Here is a 16,382-nt window from a genome sequence, read left to right on the forward strand (position 1 = left end):
CATTCAAACGTCTGCTGCTCACAAAGATGCCAAAACAAAACTCTTTTATAAGCTACTCTTGCTGCTGCAGCTTTCTGAAGCCCCCGAAAAGCAAGCCCTACCCCATCCCTTAGGGGGGAAAAGGCCTGGGTACAAGGGCATATGACATTGTTTCAACATTCAGATCTCTTACATGAATATTTCTTATCAGTATTTATATTCTGTCTTTCCACTCTATATAAAAATGTTCAAGGTAAACAGAGTGGCTGTAAACAAGCCATTCCCTTTAAGCTTCAATATGGAGATAAGAAGGCTTGACAGCACAATCCTATGAATGTCTACTCAGAAGTAAGTCTCTGAACTCCAGGTAAGTATGTTTTAGAATTGTAGCCTCCCTCATATTACAGGGTTGCTGCAAGGACAAATAAAAAACAATAAATGCCATGCACTTTGCGCATTTCAAAATATTGAAATTGAAAGAGTTTTTTAAAATTATGAACTGTGCAAATACTTCCTTCCAGTTTAGCTTAAGCTGCCTATCCATCGTGTCGCCAATGGAGAGCAATCTGCTTCTTTACACATTTTTTCCACATGATTTGAGAAATCTCTGTCATATCCATACTTCTTTCTGAACCAGATTTCAGATGTGGCACAAGGATATTGACCTCTATAGGTATGTGCACAAGCCCTTCCAAGTGCAAGCAGCAGAAAGGCATGTGGGATTTTGTGTACACAAACCTCATTCATTTAATCTGGTTCTGCCTCAGCCTAAATATTCACATCTTCGCTCAGAATGTTGACTTGTCCAAACCGCCCACCAACCCACACATGGCAATTCCATCACTGGATAAAATCCATTTGTGATGTATTCGCCACTGTGGCCTCCAGAGGCCCAGAGTATGCAGTGTTACAGTAAGAGATGGTTACTTACCAGCTATCGCTCCAGCCAGAAGCAAATACCCAGGGCCCACCTGGCCATCTTCATTTGCAAAAGCAGATTTCATGTGAGCATAACAGGGGAAGTAAATGGCAGAGAAGGGAATGTCACGTAGAAAACATGCCTTGGCTCCCTGGGACAGAAAAACACAAACAAAAACTATATGAAGAGGACTATGGCAAGGTATTATGGCCACATTCAGACATAACAGGAAACCATGGTTTCCCACCACAGGAACACGCCTGGGAGAGCTGTGGGCTATCTCCCTTCTTTTGTGCACGAGAAGCAGAAAGTGAAAGCATTTCCTTTCATTTAAAACTAGAGTTGTGTGATACATGCAAACTCAGTGAGGTGTGGTTTATTTCAAACCACAGTTGGGTAACAAACCAGAATCTAACAGCACAATTTTATCTTAGGTTTATCTAAAACTAGTCTGAACTAGTTCGGATTTGAACTAGTCTAGTCTGATTTGAGTTCGGATTTGAGTTTATATACAACACAGAACTGTGGCCTAGTTTGCACCAGAGGCAAAAGCTTCCGCTCTTTTCCTCTTGAGCAGGTGAAAGGAGGAGAAGCATGCCAGCCTACGACTCTCCCAGGTTAGCTGCCGCAGTGGGAAACCATCATTTCTCATTCCATCGGAACCCAACCAAAAAGAATCTGCTCTGAGCAGCAGAACTCCCTTAAAAACTGAAGAACAGCCCCACTGGATCAGGCCATAGGCCCATCTAGTCCAGCTTCCTGTATCTCACAGCGGCCCACCAAATGCCTCAGGGAGCACACCAGATAACAAGAGACCTGCATCCTGGTGCCCTCCCTTGCATCAGGCATAGCCCATTTCTAAAATCAGAAGGTTGCACATACACATCATGGCTTGTAACCCTTAATGGATTTTTCCTCCAGAAACTTGTCCAATTCCCTTTTAAAGGCATCTAGGCCAGATGCTGTCACCACATCCTGTGGCAAGGAGTTCCACAGACCAACCAACCCTTGCTCACTTTTTCCCTTAAAACAACAAGTTGTCTGCCACAATTCAATATGGAATTTCACACTGATGATTTCAAATCAGCTTACTCACACTTAAGTCTGTATTGAACCATTATCTTAATTTTCTGCTAGCAAAGTAGAACTGTCACCTCTATGTGAAAATTCTGCAAGTTAAAAAGAAATTGTCACCTTCAAAGGATGCGATCACTGTAAATGCTTAATGAATACTGAAAAGATTTTGGTTTATAAATATTTGCTGTATTAGTGTTTGGTTGTTTTTTTTAAGTACCCAAATTCCCAGTGTTAAATGAAAGCCCTAAATCCAGATCTGGCAAAATCACACTGGGTTTGGAAACTGAATAGAAGATATTTAATATTAAGTTTAATCTTTATAGTATCAAATATTATAAAGATAGATATTATTTATGTTTATAAGCCTGTAGTAGAGATAAGTGGAAGTCTTTTAAAATTATGTGTTAGTTCAACAATGTAATGAAATAAATAAGTTCTTAACAAACAAGCAAAAAGAAAAATTATACTTGGTGGGAAAAAAGAGAATGTAAATCGGCTTTAAGGCTGGTCTATACTTTATGTGGCGAGGTGGCGGGCTTTGCCACATATACACCCACGTGGCATGCACAATACAATGTGAAGCAGAAGCATGCAGCAGACAGGTGCTATGGAACTCAAGTCAATGCTATGGAATTTTAGTACATACCCACTGTGCATTTTCAAGGGCACTGTAATGGCTACACTGTCCAATGAGGATAGGAGACACCTGGGTTCAAATTCTCACTCAGTCACAATGTTCACTAGGTAATCTTTTGGCAGGTCACTCTCTTACAGACTAATCTACCTCATACGGTTGTTGTCACGATAGAAGGTGGGGGGGGGGGAACTATCAGCCCTGCCCTTAACTACTTGGGGGGAAAATGGAACATGGATAAAATTAAATTCACACTTTTTCACCAGCACTGGCACATATTCAGTCTACATCCACAGTTCCAGACAGGGGTCTTTCTCAGCCCTACCTGCAGATTGCCAGGGGTTAGGGTTAGCCTCCGCACACAAAGCAAGTGCTCTACCACAGAACTACAGTCTTTTCCCATGAGAGATGTCCACGCGTTCCTTTCAAAAACCTTGTCTCAGAGCAACACACACGTGAACACAGGGTTTCTAACACAGCAGTCCAAGAAGGAGCCGTTAAGCAGACACAAAGGCCCAAACCCAGCCCAAGGAAAAGCAAAGGGGCTCCAAGCGTAGAGATGGCCCATTAACATGCGCAACACTCCCTTGATACAAGTGTTGAAGACACTGCTTGTCCATCAAGGTAAACATGCATTCTAATAACTCCCTGTACAGGAGCTGCCTGTTTCAACCTGATCTTTCCTCTGTTCTGCTTGAACCCTTCACCAGATAACAACAACTGCATTTATTTACAATAAGAAGGCGGGCACTTAAGTATGCCTGTGGGTGGCAGAACTGCAGCCTACAGAAGGCAGTCATGTTACACAGAAACAAACTCCCTTATGGGTTATATTTACTTGGCAGACAATATTCAGATATTCTTTCCATAGCACGTAAAGCTGGAGATGAATGAGTATTCTTCAGCAGCATAGCTAGAGGGGGGCAGTAAGTACTGCAGTAAGTACTGCAGGTGCCACAATGCGCCATGTGTACGGCCCCTCCCACTCGCTGTCGGAATAGCTGCTCCCTTGGAATAGCAGTGACAGCAACGTGCAGGAGATGCCATTTGATTCAGCGAGTACCTGCAACTCTGCAAGTTGTCATTGCTGTCCAGAATCGGCTCCGACAGCAAGTGGAAAGGGCTGCGTACACAGTGTGTTGCGGTGCCTGCAGTATGTACTGTTTTGCCCTCCCTAGCTACACTCCTGGTATGCGTTCATCTCAAATACTCTTCAAGATGCTGATCAGGACCCTTAAAGCACTAAAGGACTTGGGTCCCTCATATACTCTCTTTGGTGTCCCAATCTTGTTCTTAAGACCAACTAGAAACATTCTCCTAATTACAAGTACCCTATTTTAAACAAGGAACATGGGCAGCCATTCTCAGCAAACTCCTTATGGAAGATATGCCTTCTGTTGCATGTTCACCCAATCCTAGCTTGAGCATACACTGAAGGTAGCGCATCTTTCTGCTCAAGCAAATATTTCACTGAGGCCATTTAAGCAAGTGGGAGTCTATATAAGATTAGTGGACACTGTTATCTAAAAACAAACAAACAAAAAATGTCACCATCCCTGAACTCCAGAACAGTACAGAATGAAAGCTCTAAAAGAAACAAAATGATAAACACATATCTGACTTTTAGAAATAATCAGCAGATTGTGGTAACAGTTCTTAAACCTGCACCATTTTCCTCACTTTGATACCAATTTCCTTCCAAAGATGGAAACGTGCTCCTTAAAATGGTCTTCAGATTCAAGAGAGCAAATATCTGTCAAAAACTTAATTGGCTTATGTGCAAACAAGGCAGGATCAAAACTCAGATCTACTTTATTAACCACCAGCTTTGGCTCGCTTCCAATCTCTCAAATTTCCAAAGTTTCCTTTTGCCACTCTGTTTTAAAGTCTGGGAAAGCATGTTTAAAGACAGGCCTCATTTAACTTCCACAGTTAATCACCTGCAACCAGCTAATGCTAATTAGGAAAGCTTAATGGAGAATGGTCCAAGTATCTTAAAAATGTAAAACAAACAAACAAAAAAAAACCAACTCCCAAGTTTTAAGCAGGTTTAATGGGAAGAAAGTCGCATGGATTTCCGGGAACCATTCAAATTAAGGCTGAGGCCCTAATGTACTTTTCACACCTTCTCGTACAGTGCGCAGAAAGCTTTGATGCTTTCCCTGATAACTTGTTCAGATCATCTGCCCCAGACTGGCAGCCCAGGCACAGACCTGCTGGGTGTGACTTTTGGGGGAGAGCCTCTGCTTTGAGGCATGTGCCTCCCTTGCCAACCTGCCAACTGGCTCTTCACTTTCAATCTTTTTAATAACCCTTCAAGTCTTTAATCTTGACTTGCAGATCTTGGTGAACAAACCAATGGAGAAAAAAAAGAAGCCCGAGATTGTCAGAAGAGTCAGATAATCAACTCAAAAAGTCAGAGCTGGGGCAGGTTCTTTAACATGCTAATTCCTGCTTATTCCAGCCTTACCTGGAAAAAAAATAAGGATCTAAATAAACTATTTCTACTACAAGGGGAGGGTAATTATACTCACAAAGGCACCTCTGTGTCGGGGTTGGGCGCAAGGAGCCAGAAGGTCTGGGAGACGCAGGCTTAACCTAGTCTCCTGCAGTGAATGCACATTGTCTCGTGGAGGGGGAAAAATGCCAGACTGCGGGGACCTCGCAGAAATCAAGACAACAGTAGTGCACCTTGTCTGCGAGGGTTATTTAATGCTTCTGGCACCTGTACTTACCGCCATCCTCTTTTCCTACCTTACAGGTTTAGAATTTATTTGGCATGTATAATTGTTATTTTGATCCTACAGCAACAAACAATAGGCAGCATGTCATTCCTTGATCCGTTAGCATTCCTCTTCCGTTTCACCGGCAACTTAACCCTTCCAATTCGGAAGCATAGCAACCTTCCACACACCTACTCCCTGGCAGCCCCCACTTCTTGCACCTCACCTGGCTTCCAAAACTGCCCTCCCCCCCATTAAAAGTTAAAGACATTTCAGGCAGGTAACATGGCCAGATGATTTGCTCCTGTTTTTACATATCAAGAAGAGTCAAAAAGTATTCCTAGAGCACATATTACTGGTGTACACCTTAAAAAAATTTTAAAAAATCAACATGGGCAGTTTTGAGTATTTGCACCTATTTTTCTAGTGCAATGTAATCTGAATATAAATGTTTGACCTCTCTATCACTCTCTTACCTCATGACCATATGTGGGCATAAATTAAACCACTTTCAGTGAATAACATAAAGTATCGTGTCATATTTCACAATATCTTCCTAGGTCACCTAAGGCCTGCTGACTCAATTGCAAAGAGGTAGTTTTTTTAAAATTTAAATTTAATACATCTTAATTTGATTTAATGCATTCCCCCTGCACCACCCCTTTTCCAAAATTGTTTGATGTAGCTTACAAAATAAAAAAACATAACATGAACTAACACAACTGTAATACTAAAATAGCACAAATACAACAGTAGATAAGCTGTGCAAGGTGGCCAAAAATGCAAAATTTAAATTACAAATCAGTAGCATTGTAACAACCCTACTGATTGAAATGATTGGGTGTAAAAAACCATTTTTAGCTAGTGCTGAACAAGCATCAATGTAGGGCACTGCACCATTGGGGCTGCACTACAGAAAAGGTTCGTTTTCCAATCATTGCCTGCCTAACTTCAGCAAGTAGTGGAATCTGGAGAAGTGCCCAAGTACCCATTGCCCGCCCTCTCCCCACCCAGAAACGCCTCCCTCTCGCCTCCTCCATGCCCCCCATGCCTACCTTCACCGCTTGTGTCGGCACAGGTGCGCTTACACAAGCAGCATCGAGAAAGCCGCCATGGAGGCTTCTGCTGGCCTCTGTGCATCGGCGCATATAGATGCGCCGACACAGCTTCCTCCCATGGTGGTGCAAATGTGCTTTATGGCACGTTTGCGACCCTCCCAGGGCACTTAGGCTGGCCCAAGTGCCAGTTAGGATTGCACCCTAGGTGATTTAAAAGGAGAGAGTGATTTAGGACAAAGAGAGACAGTTCTTCCAATTAAATCTTGAGAGGTGTGTACAAATGTTTCCTTGACTTGCAGGGTCCAACAACCATTTGAGAACCTCCACTATATAGTGTGGAAGCTGTTTGCCTTCCTACATGTTAAAAAAAGCACACAACTAATCTTTGCATTTGTGATTAAGAAATGCTTGGCTTAGAGCAGTGTTTCTCAAACTGTGGGTTGGGACCCACTAGGTGAATTGCAAGCCAATTTCAGGTGGGTCCCCATTCATTTCAACATTGCATTTTAAATATATTAGACTAGATACCACCATGGTATGCGAATGCATTTGGGGAAATGGTACAGATCAGTACTTTTAACAGGCTCCTGTGCATATGCTTTTAACAATGATAGTTAATGGGATTTACTCCTGGGTAAGTATGGGTAGGATTGCAGCCTAGGATTGTTAAAAATCTTCCTGCTTGCTGATGTCACTTCTAGTGAATCCTGACAGATTTTTTTCCTAAAAAGTGGGTCCTGGTGCTAAAAGTTTGAGAACCACTGGCTTAGAGCAAAGCCATTTTGGAAATCCATTTTACTTCTTGAATTAAACATCTGCTTTGCGTTAAAATATCTGCATCTAATAATGTTCATATACTTAGCAGTGACCCTGGCATCTTATGAACAACAATGCTATCAAAATAATAAAACAAAAACAGGAGAAGAATGTACTGAATTTAATACATTGCCTACCATAGAATGATAATTCTTTTAATCTTCAAGTTTGGCATCCTTTCAAAGTTATGGTTTAATTTAAAATGCCATGTCTTCAGACGATATATTCCTGGGTTTTCCATCTACCTTGAAAGCCTTCATAGCCTCAGGAATATTTAACATGTTCTCTCCCCTTTCAGTTGTAAATATTTGTCCTTCCAGCAGCACTGCAATGCAAGTTGGGGTAGGAGGGAATTGCTCCCCCAGGCCAATACACACTTAACCTACCCCACTTATATATGCTGATTTCCTCTTTGTAATGGTAACAGAAACATTCAGATAGACTTACTTGGGGAAAAAATTGACAGAGCAACATATACTTGGAGTTCCCTTTTTTCATTCTGTATTTCCCACTTTAAAGGTTTTCCAAAATTAACTACATCCATGATCTAAAATGGCAGGCATAGCACTGGTTGCACTGGATATGTTTACATGACAAACCGCAAGGGGATTTATTGGCATGAGTTATGGTTACTTTGTCGAATGGGTGAATGTTTCTTTACCACATATGCTCATTTACTACCAATAGTAAGAGAAGAGCCTCATAAAAAGCATCCACTGGTAGCACTAACTCTTGTACTGGCTTACTTACCAACATCACAGAAGGAAGCAAAACATTCTTCAAGTGCCTACATGACCACCATGCAAAATAATACCTTCAGTCCTATTTTCTTACCTCTGCTGCAACACACAAGCATAGCCTTGCACTATATGCAACCTATTTTTCAAAAGACAATTTCAACAGAGCCTGGCTATTAATAATAGTCACACAAAGTCTAAGGGAGAATACTTTAGGAACAAACTACATATTACATGCAAATACATGTAAACAGTAGCCAAGTAGACTTCTTCTTGCTTGAAAAGGTTTGGAAAGGAGAAAGGGGAAAAGAAAGGCAGTGGAAGCGAAAGGTACTTTAACCCATTTCCCACTTGCTCTTTTCCTGCTATTAAGTCCTCCCAAAGCAGCTTCAGACAATGGAAAGATCTCACAGATCTTGAGGTTCAATTGCAGAAGTGTCCTCATTCCTTCCTTAAGCACTACACAGACTCAGACATCATAGCACACAAGTCAACACCGCCAAAGCATGGTGACATCTGAGGGCCTGATGTAGATTCTAGGAGCTGACTCACTGACAAGAGGAATTCAGGCCTGCTGTGACACTACAGCCTACCCAAATGGCATGGACAGAGATCGAACAGTCAGAGAAATGTAATCTCCTGGCCTCTTGTCCAAGTAACTGGACCATATCCCTGATTTTTGGTTCATGAACAGAACAGACCTACACAGGCAAAGAAAGTTCTGCTCACAAAAAAGAAAATTTTGCCATGAGATCAGCTCTCCTTCCATAAACGGAAGCTCCTTCTATGTGCAGAGCAAATACTGAGAAAACAACCCACCATGTTTAGGATTGAGGCATAAATCAGTTTACATTCAAGGAGAGGGGCACACAGGCCTACACATATTTTGCTGTCTTTAAAATTAGACCTTTTCTTGGGTATATTTGGGGTGCTGAATTAAAAAAATGGCATCGGTTTTGCCCAGCTGGCTCTAGTTTTGGGGTAATGGCACAGCCACCTTATCTGTTGATTCAAGCAGCTTCCTTGTGAAGAAGCCATGGTGTCTGCTTCCTTATGACGAAGCCGCTTGAATCAGCATATAAGGTGGTTATGCTATACTCCCAAAACTAGAGCCAACTGGGCAAAATAGATGCCAGTTTTTGATTCAGCACATCAAAAATATCCTAAATCTGTTCAACCATCCTTGGCAACTGAAACAAAAAGGTATTTTGTTTTTTTTTGACGGGGGGGGGGGTAGACCCGAGTTATAGAAGAGAGGTTTGACGATACTGGCGGGCCACCGTACTGTTGGGGTCTTAGCTAGTTCTAAACCAAAAAGTAGCTACCCCTTTCTGCCTCGAAAGGGTGATTTAAATATCAAACTCACTCTGGATACACATGCTGTTCTTCTTGCAAACACTCATGCTGTTTCATTGGTAGTTCAGAGCACTGGTCATTTTTTGGGATATCCTCATGAATTATTTTCTGCTTTGAACTAAACCAGTTTTCTGTTTTGTTTTGTTTCCCCCCAAACCACACAGTGTTCAGACAAGAACCAAATATATTACCTTGTAGAGGCCAAAAAATCCAAGATCCCGCAGTACAGTGAGAGCACTGACACGAGGACCAGTTGTTATCTCTCCAGCCACTTGCAAGCGAATCTTGACAATTTCTAGTGGATTTGTGAAAATGACTTGTGATCCTCCAGCCTGGAAAAGCAAGAGCAACAGCCTGAGCACATACTTGCTGTAGCACAGGTAAAGAACAATGCATCAAGAAGAACAATGAGTAGCCTCCATTCCTTTAAATAGTATTTGCATGAAGCTCCTGCACCTTGAAGCTCCTGCAGTAGCCCTGCTGAATGCACAGCAGCAGCGCTCTTGAAAGTTAACTGTTGGTAATTATGGGTCTTCAATTCATCCTGTCAAAAAGAGCAGTAGCTTGCAATCCATAAACCAATTACAATTAAAATGGCTAAGATAAACAAAAGCCACTGCAACACATCAACAGACAGTTCTGGTAAAGGAAACATTCAGTAACTTCTATTTCCACGATACCAACAAGCCAAGAGCATTTCTTGCTTTAAACTGAAATATTAACTAAATAGAGGAATTCTGCCTGGCAGTACTGACAGCACTCTGCTAAATAATATAAAAGTCTGGCAGAATCTCTCTTTTCCTCAAGTTTTGGCACTGGTACAGAAAGTGCTGTGGAACATATGTATTTACAACAACTCATTTCCTCTGCTTTTAAAAAGTTACCCAGCTGAAAGTTTGTATATCCTCAAAAGGCATTTTACTTAGTCGCTGCTAATCTGATTTGAACATCATTCCTGATGCACAAGGTAGCTCTATTTTATTCCATTCCCCAAACCCAGCACTAGAAGGACTCAGTCAAGACTTGAAGAGTTCTCTAACAACTCCATTTACATTAAAAAAAAAACAAAAAAAACACCTTGGGTAATGATTTGGCCACTTACTGAAAGTAGCTAGTCAGGAACTGCCAGCAGCCCTTAAAACATCAACATTTTGGCAGGCTAAAGTACATCACCAATAAAGCTAATCTTGTGTATGGTTACTTGGAAGGCATGGGATGCCATTGGTAGACTTGGCAGAAAAAGAAAACAGCCTTGATTCTCATCTGTATTACCCTCGCCTCTTCCCCTGTAAAATTAAAAACAAAAAACCTATCTGGGCCATTAAGGTATAAGGCTGGTCCGTTCAGCTTTGGGACGCCGTACTTTCCAGGGCTAGACCTCATGGGCAGTGAAAAACTATGTCATCAGTAGTAAAGAAGGAGGAATGAGTGCCCAGGTTTTCTGCAAAGCTTATACAGATCCAGTAACAAGCAGATCAATTTTGAGGAATCCATTCCTAGTCATTTACAAACTTCATCATGGTGAGCTCTCCATAAGGAAAGACAACACATGTTCAAAATATCTCCCAAAATAAGAGGAAGCAGAATATGACAGATTGTTTATACCTGGCTGTTCCCACTCTTGGCTACAGCACACAGATGAAACCAATCGAAAGGGAGAACAGAGAGAGTGGGACTCTAAATCCTAACCAGACTTTTGCATAACATTCAAGTGCTTCTGATTAGCAGTTTGGACTACCTGGCCCGCATTAATGCTCTCAAGGCTGTTGCGACTTTTGTCCACAACAGTAGACAATTTCAAATGAAAAACGCTAGTGTAGAATGAATACTTAAAAAGTGGGTTGTATCTATTATGAACCATCCCCACAGCATATGGGGGCCTAAGACATTTCCTCCAAACACATGGAGGGAATCCAGCGCAGATGGATTACATTAACCAGGCAAGGATGACCATTCCAATCTTAAAAAAAAAACTCTTTGAAAATCAACGGTACTACTCAGGGTTATTAGAGGCCAAATCATTAGTTTCTGATCTCCAGCCAAAAATTTAACTGCAAGTCCACTCTGGGTCTTCTTCCAGCCTTTTCCACGATTGATATGCGATTAGACATTTCCTTCTATTTATTTTAATGAGCTGCAACTGTGGGTATCATCCCTACACTGAAATAATTAAGACAAGAAGTCCTCTCCTAATATGTGCTCTGAAGTTTCAAACTCTGAAAGTTTTCTATGCCTAATAAAGGTTTATTCATTCATTCATTCACTTATTCTGAAAGACGGGTGGGAGCTGTAAATATTTTTTTTTTTTCCAAAAAATAAAAAATAAAAATTAAAGAAATAAAAAGTCAATTGATATAATATGGAACTTCCATCAACAATTATGGCCAATAGCCATTGCTAAGCTGCTGTTTACATTTGTCTAAGTCAAAGGCACTCAACTATTCTTGTTGTTTCTGTACCCTTGCCGCTCTTCATAACTAGCAAAGCAAACTCTCCCACACGTGCAGCTGTACTGAACTTTACATAACTTCTGCCAATTGGAACCCACCCCATTGCTAAAGTGCAACTGATGCCGCAAGCACGTGCCTAGTTGATGATGGGTGGCGTTGCTACCAGTGGTACTGTCTGCTTTCAGGGCTATGACCAACCACAACAATTCTCAGTACTGCAAGGCATGACATCGCACTGTCAATTATCAGATATGTCACCCCAAAAGGCTGGCATATTCTTGGGTGGTAAGGGAGAAGTACCATATATATGCAACCAGACAACAACTACTGAAACCATGGGTAGTTTAAAGTCCTGAAAGGTTTTTATAACAAATACGTACTTCTGACACAAAGAAAAATGGTGTGCCCAGAAAAGCTACAACTTTCATAAAAACTGAGAATTGGCAAATAACTGATTGGGCTGAGATTGGCAAAGGAAACCTCAAAGCAACAAAAAGGGTTATTGTGGTTATTTCTGAAATAAGAAAAAGCTTAAAGAAGGAGAAGGTCTGTTGCATGGAGGAGATGGGGAAGCGGTAACAGATGAAGAGAAGACAGCTGCTCAATGCTTATGTTGCATCTGTGTTCTTCCATAAAGGGAAGATGATTCAAACTGTTGCACTAATGAGGAAATGGGTTCACAAGAACATCAGAAAAGACCTGCTGGGTCAGGCCAAAGGACCATCTAGTCAGGCTTCCTGTATCTCACAGTGGCCCACCAGATGCCTCAGGGAGCACTCAAGACAACACGATACCTGTATCTCCTTGCCACTGTCTTGTGTCTGGCATTCAGGCTACCACTAAGACCATATTAGTCACCATGGCTTGTAACCCATTTCCTGAATCATTACTATGACAGCACATATATGGTCAGTAAAGGAAGACTTACCACCAGTACCCTTGCCTTACCAATTAGGACAGGGTTTCTCAAACTGTGGGTTGGAACCTGATTGTTGCTGGGTTGCGAATAGGTTATAAGCTGATAGCTGAGAAGGCAAATGCATGGAGCCCTATGGAAAGTGAAACCGAGTTATATAGCAAGCTTACTCATGAGTAGGCAAACTTGCCTTAGTCCATTGGGAAGGTCAGGCTGAAAGGAATCCAACACCACCAGAATGGTCCTGATCCAATGAATGCAGCTCTCAAAAAACACCAGACAAGAAAGTCCCTCCAAGCATACAAATGTACTGAGCCCTCTGGAAAGCAAAACTAAGCTACACATTTGGGTTTGCTCAGGCAAGGCCACCAGAATGATCCCGATCTGATCAAAGTGGAGCTCAATAAGTGCTCCAGAAGGCAGCCCTCCCATAAAAGGAATAAACAGAGGCTTGAGCTGGTAAGATGATTTTGTTTTCTTTTTTAGACTCGTAAAAGGTGGGTCTTGCCAGCGATATGGTTGAAATGTAAGAACTTAAATTGAAATGGGCACTGGGGAGGGCTGAAAATCTCACTGATTTTTGTGTGTGGGGGGGCAGGGCGTTACAGCAGACAGGCTACAGAGAAAATTTACTCGGTGGAACAGGGTTGGCTTCCCTTATTTAATTATTTGTTTTAATTATTTATAATTATTTATTTTAATTTGCTTGATGATGTCATTTCCAGACATGACATCAGTTCCTGTGGGTCCCAGACAGATCGTCATTCTAAAAAGTGGGTCCTGGTACCAAAAGTTTGAGAACCACTGAATTAGAGGATATTGTGGTTCTGACAGAAATCAATCAGAAATCTCCTTAGGTGGCCTAAGGCATACTTGGACAGAAACTAGACTTTTCAGGATCCACTTTGCTTTGTAAGGTTCAACAATTGGGGCCATGAGCAAAATCAGAGTGGGAGAAGAGCAAGATACGAAACAGTGAATCAGGAAGATGAACCAATTATCAACTAAGTCCCAATGAGTCAATACACTGCCAATACATTACAAGCACAATAAAGCTAATACATGCCAATATAGCCCAGTACTACAGATTAGGAACTGGTTATAACCTGATTTGGGGGGAGGGTGTTTGCTCTTACTAAACAATTAGTAATTAGCACCCCTTGCCAACCTACTGTAACTCATCCAGGGATATACATAGTGGTTCCCAAACTGTGTGTTGCAGCGCCTGAGGCACCACATGACCTCTTCTTCCTGGCTTGCAGACTGAGATCTTACACTATTCTTAAGATTTTGTGTGATGGCGCCACCATGGCAAGATGCCATGGATGAAGGGCACCATGACATCAGTACATTTGAGAACCACTAATCTAGAGGAAGGGTTCCAATCTACTTTCTGCCCACTCCTGGCCTAGGACAAGCCTCTCAACCTAACCTATCTCACAGTTTTTTGTGAAGTTTAAGATTTCATGTGAAGCTTCTTTGGAGCCATGTTAGGACACAAACATGGATGAAGCTAAAAAAAAGGAGGTTTGTATCAAGCAGTCCTGCAGGAATTAAAAACCCATATTCTCCAAACTGTGCTACTTTGAAACAGAAGCTAGATCCCACTTCATACTGCAAAGTTTCAGCCCGACACGTTATCAAAATGTACAAAAGCCCCTTGTGAAGGGGCATTTCAGTTGATCTTTGTAATGACAGAAAGAAGCAATACTGAGGCCTTTTTTTTTTTTTAATGTAAGAGAATGAATAAAGGTAAACTGTTCCAGGGCTTGAGGAGCACAAACAGATATAAGGTGACTTGTCTGTTCTGCAAAGCAAATTAATGTATTTTTCATGAAAAATAATTTCTGCACTTTTTTAGCATCAAGTCTGATTTACACAAAAACCGCCAAACCACAATATCACTAGGCACCTCTCGATGGCAGTATAACCTTGAATACACGTGTCCATCATTCGTTTTCATACTTTCTCAGCACTCTCCTGGGTAGAAAAGGAGAGATGGAAGAGAAGTGTATTTCTCCTTTGTCTGAGGAAAGAATTCAGTCACTTAAGAGCGGAGAATTATTAGTTCAGTGCTGCTGACCACCTTAACTACAACTCAGGGTAAGAAACTACTTCCCTGTGTCTGCAACTCAAAATAACCTAAAAGCAGTAGGCTTTCAGATCATTATGTACTATTAAAATTATGTGAGGTTGTATCGTAATGGGGTTTCCTTCCCTTTCCATCTCCTGCACCTCAGAGTCCGTGTATGACTACGCCGAGTGTACACTGAAAACTTTTCCAAAGTTATTGCAAGGTCACTGAAGCGTAGATGGTGAAGAATATAATTTACTTAACCAGAAGTAACTGTTGTATGCTTTTGTGCTCTACAGATGGGAGCAGCCTAAATGCTGAAAAACACCAATTTGAGAATAAAAGGGACCTTGAAATTCGACTCTGCCTGTAGCTGCATATTTTCTAAAAATGAGACAGTCTGGACTAACGTAAAAATACAAGGAGAGAGCTGCTAGATCAAATGAGGGCGTATCTAGTCTAACATCTTATTTCCATTTTGCTTCCCAAAAGCAGGGTATGAAAACAACAGACTCCCCCATCCGCTTTCTAGGAACAGGCATTCAGAGGTATACTGACACTGAAAATGGAAGATTCATTTATCTATCATGGTTAATAGCCATCATTAGACTTGTCCCCCATGGACTGATCTAAATCCATCCAAATGGCATCTAAACCAGCAGCTATCACCCCATCACAGGATTGCAAATTTCATAAGTTAATTATGTCCTTGGAAGTAGGATTCCTTTTGTCTGTTCTGAATCTACTGATCATTAATTTCACTGAGTGACTGTGAATTGTGCCCAGCAATCCATGCTAATTGGGCAAGGAGGCACCTTTTAGAATGGTGTCCTCTTATACTTAGCAGGGGGGAGAGCAACTGCCCCTTTTGATCCCGGCATCATCTTTTTAGCGATGACTCTTGTGTCCTTTTTGTTTTTTAAGACTGTGAGCCCTTTGGGGACAGAGAGCCATTTATTGATTTATTTTGTTATACAAGTCTCCTTACAATCTACTTTTTATTGAAAAGTGATATACAAATATTAAGAACATGAGAACAGCCCCACTGGATCAGGCCATAGGTCCATCTAGTCCAGCTTCCTGTATTTCACAGTGGCCCACCAAATGCCCCATTCATAAATATTCTTCATAATAATAAGAATATAATTAAGAAACAGATACAGATGAAAGAGTGGAACTCCTAATTAGCTTCTATAAAAAGACTGCACAGACTACAAACAAAGGCATGATAAAGTAGCAACAAGAATACACTGGAGCACAAGCTACCTACAGCCAAAAAATGGTGGGACCACAAAATTGAAAAAGTTATTGAAAATGAAATGTCAAAATATTATGGGATTTATGACTACAGACAGAAACATTTATGACGCAATACACCAGACATAACTGTAGTCAAGAAGAACGAAAAACTAAGTCAAAATAATCAATATAGCAACACCCGGTGACAGGAGAGTAAAAGATAAAGAACTGGAAAAAAACAACACAATATATAAGATTTACAAATAGAAATTGAAGGGTTGTGGCAGAAGACCAAAGTGGACCCAGTGGTGATTGGTACCCTTGGTATAATTCCAAAACACCTTGAAGAGCACCTTAATAGCATAGGTGCCACAGAAATTACTATCAATTAATTACAAAAAGCA

At 41.2% G+C, this 16,382-nt stretch overlaps 1 protein-coding gene across 2 annotated transcripts in view; it reads right to left on the minus strand.

Moving 5' to 3' along the window:
- Positions 1 to 16,382, minus strand: part of SLC25A13 (solute carrier family 25 member 13) — a 123,419-nt gene that overhangs the window by 8,550 nt on the left and 98,487 nt on the right. For both annotated transcript variants that reach the window (XM_066628372.1, XM_066628371.1), the window contains 2 exons: positions 9,491 to 9,631; positions 911 to 1,049 (listed from right to left, as the gene is read on the minus strand). In XM_066628372.1, coding sequence (XP_066484469.1) covers positions 911 to 1,049; positions 9,491 to 9,631 — 280 coding nt within the window. The remainder of the gene's footprint in view (positions 1 to 910; positions 1,050 to 9,490; positions 9,632 to 16,382) is intronic.

The sequence above is a fragment of the Tiliqua scincoides genome, chromosome 5 (genome assembly GCF_035046505.1).
Source record: "Tiliqua scincoides isolate rTilSci1 chromosome 5, rTilSci1.hap2, whole genome shotgun sequence".
Lineage (NCBI taxonomy): Eukaryota > Metazoa > Chordata > Lepidosauria > Squamata > Scincidae > Tiliqua > Tiliqua scincoides.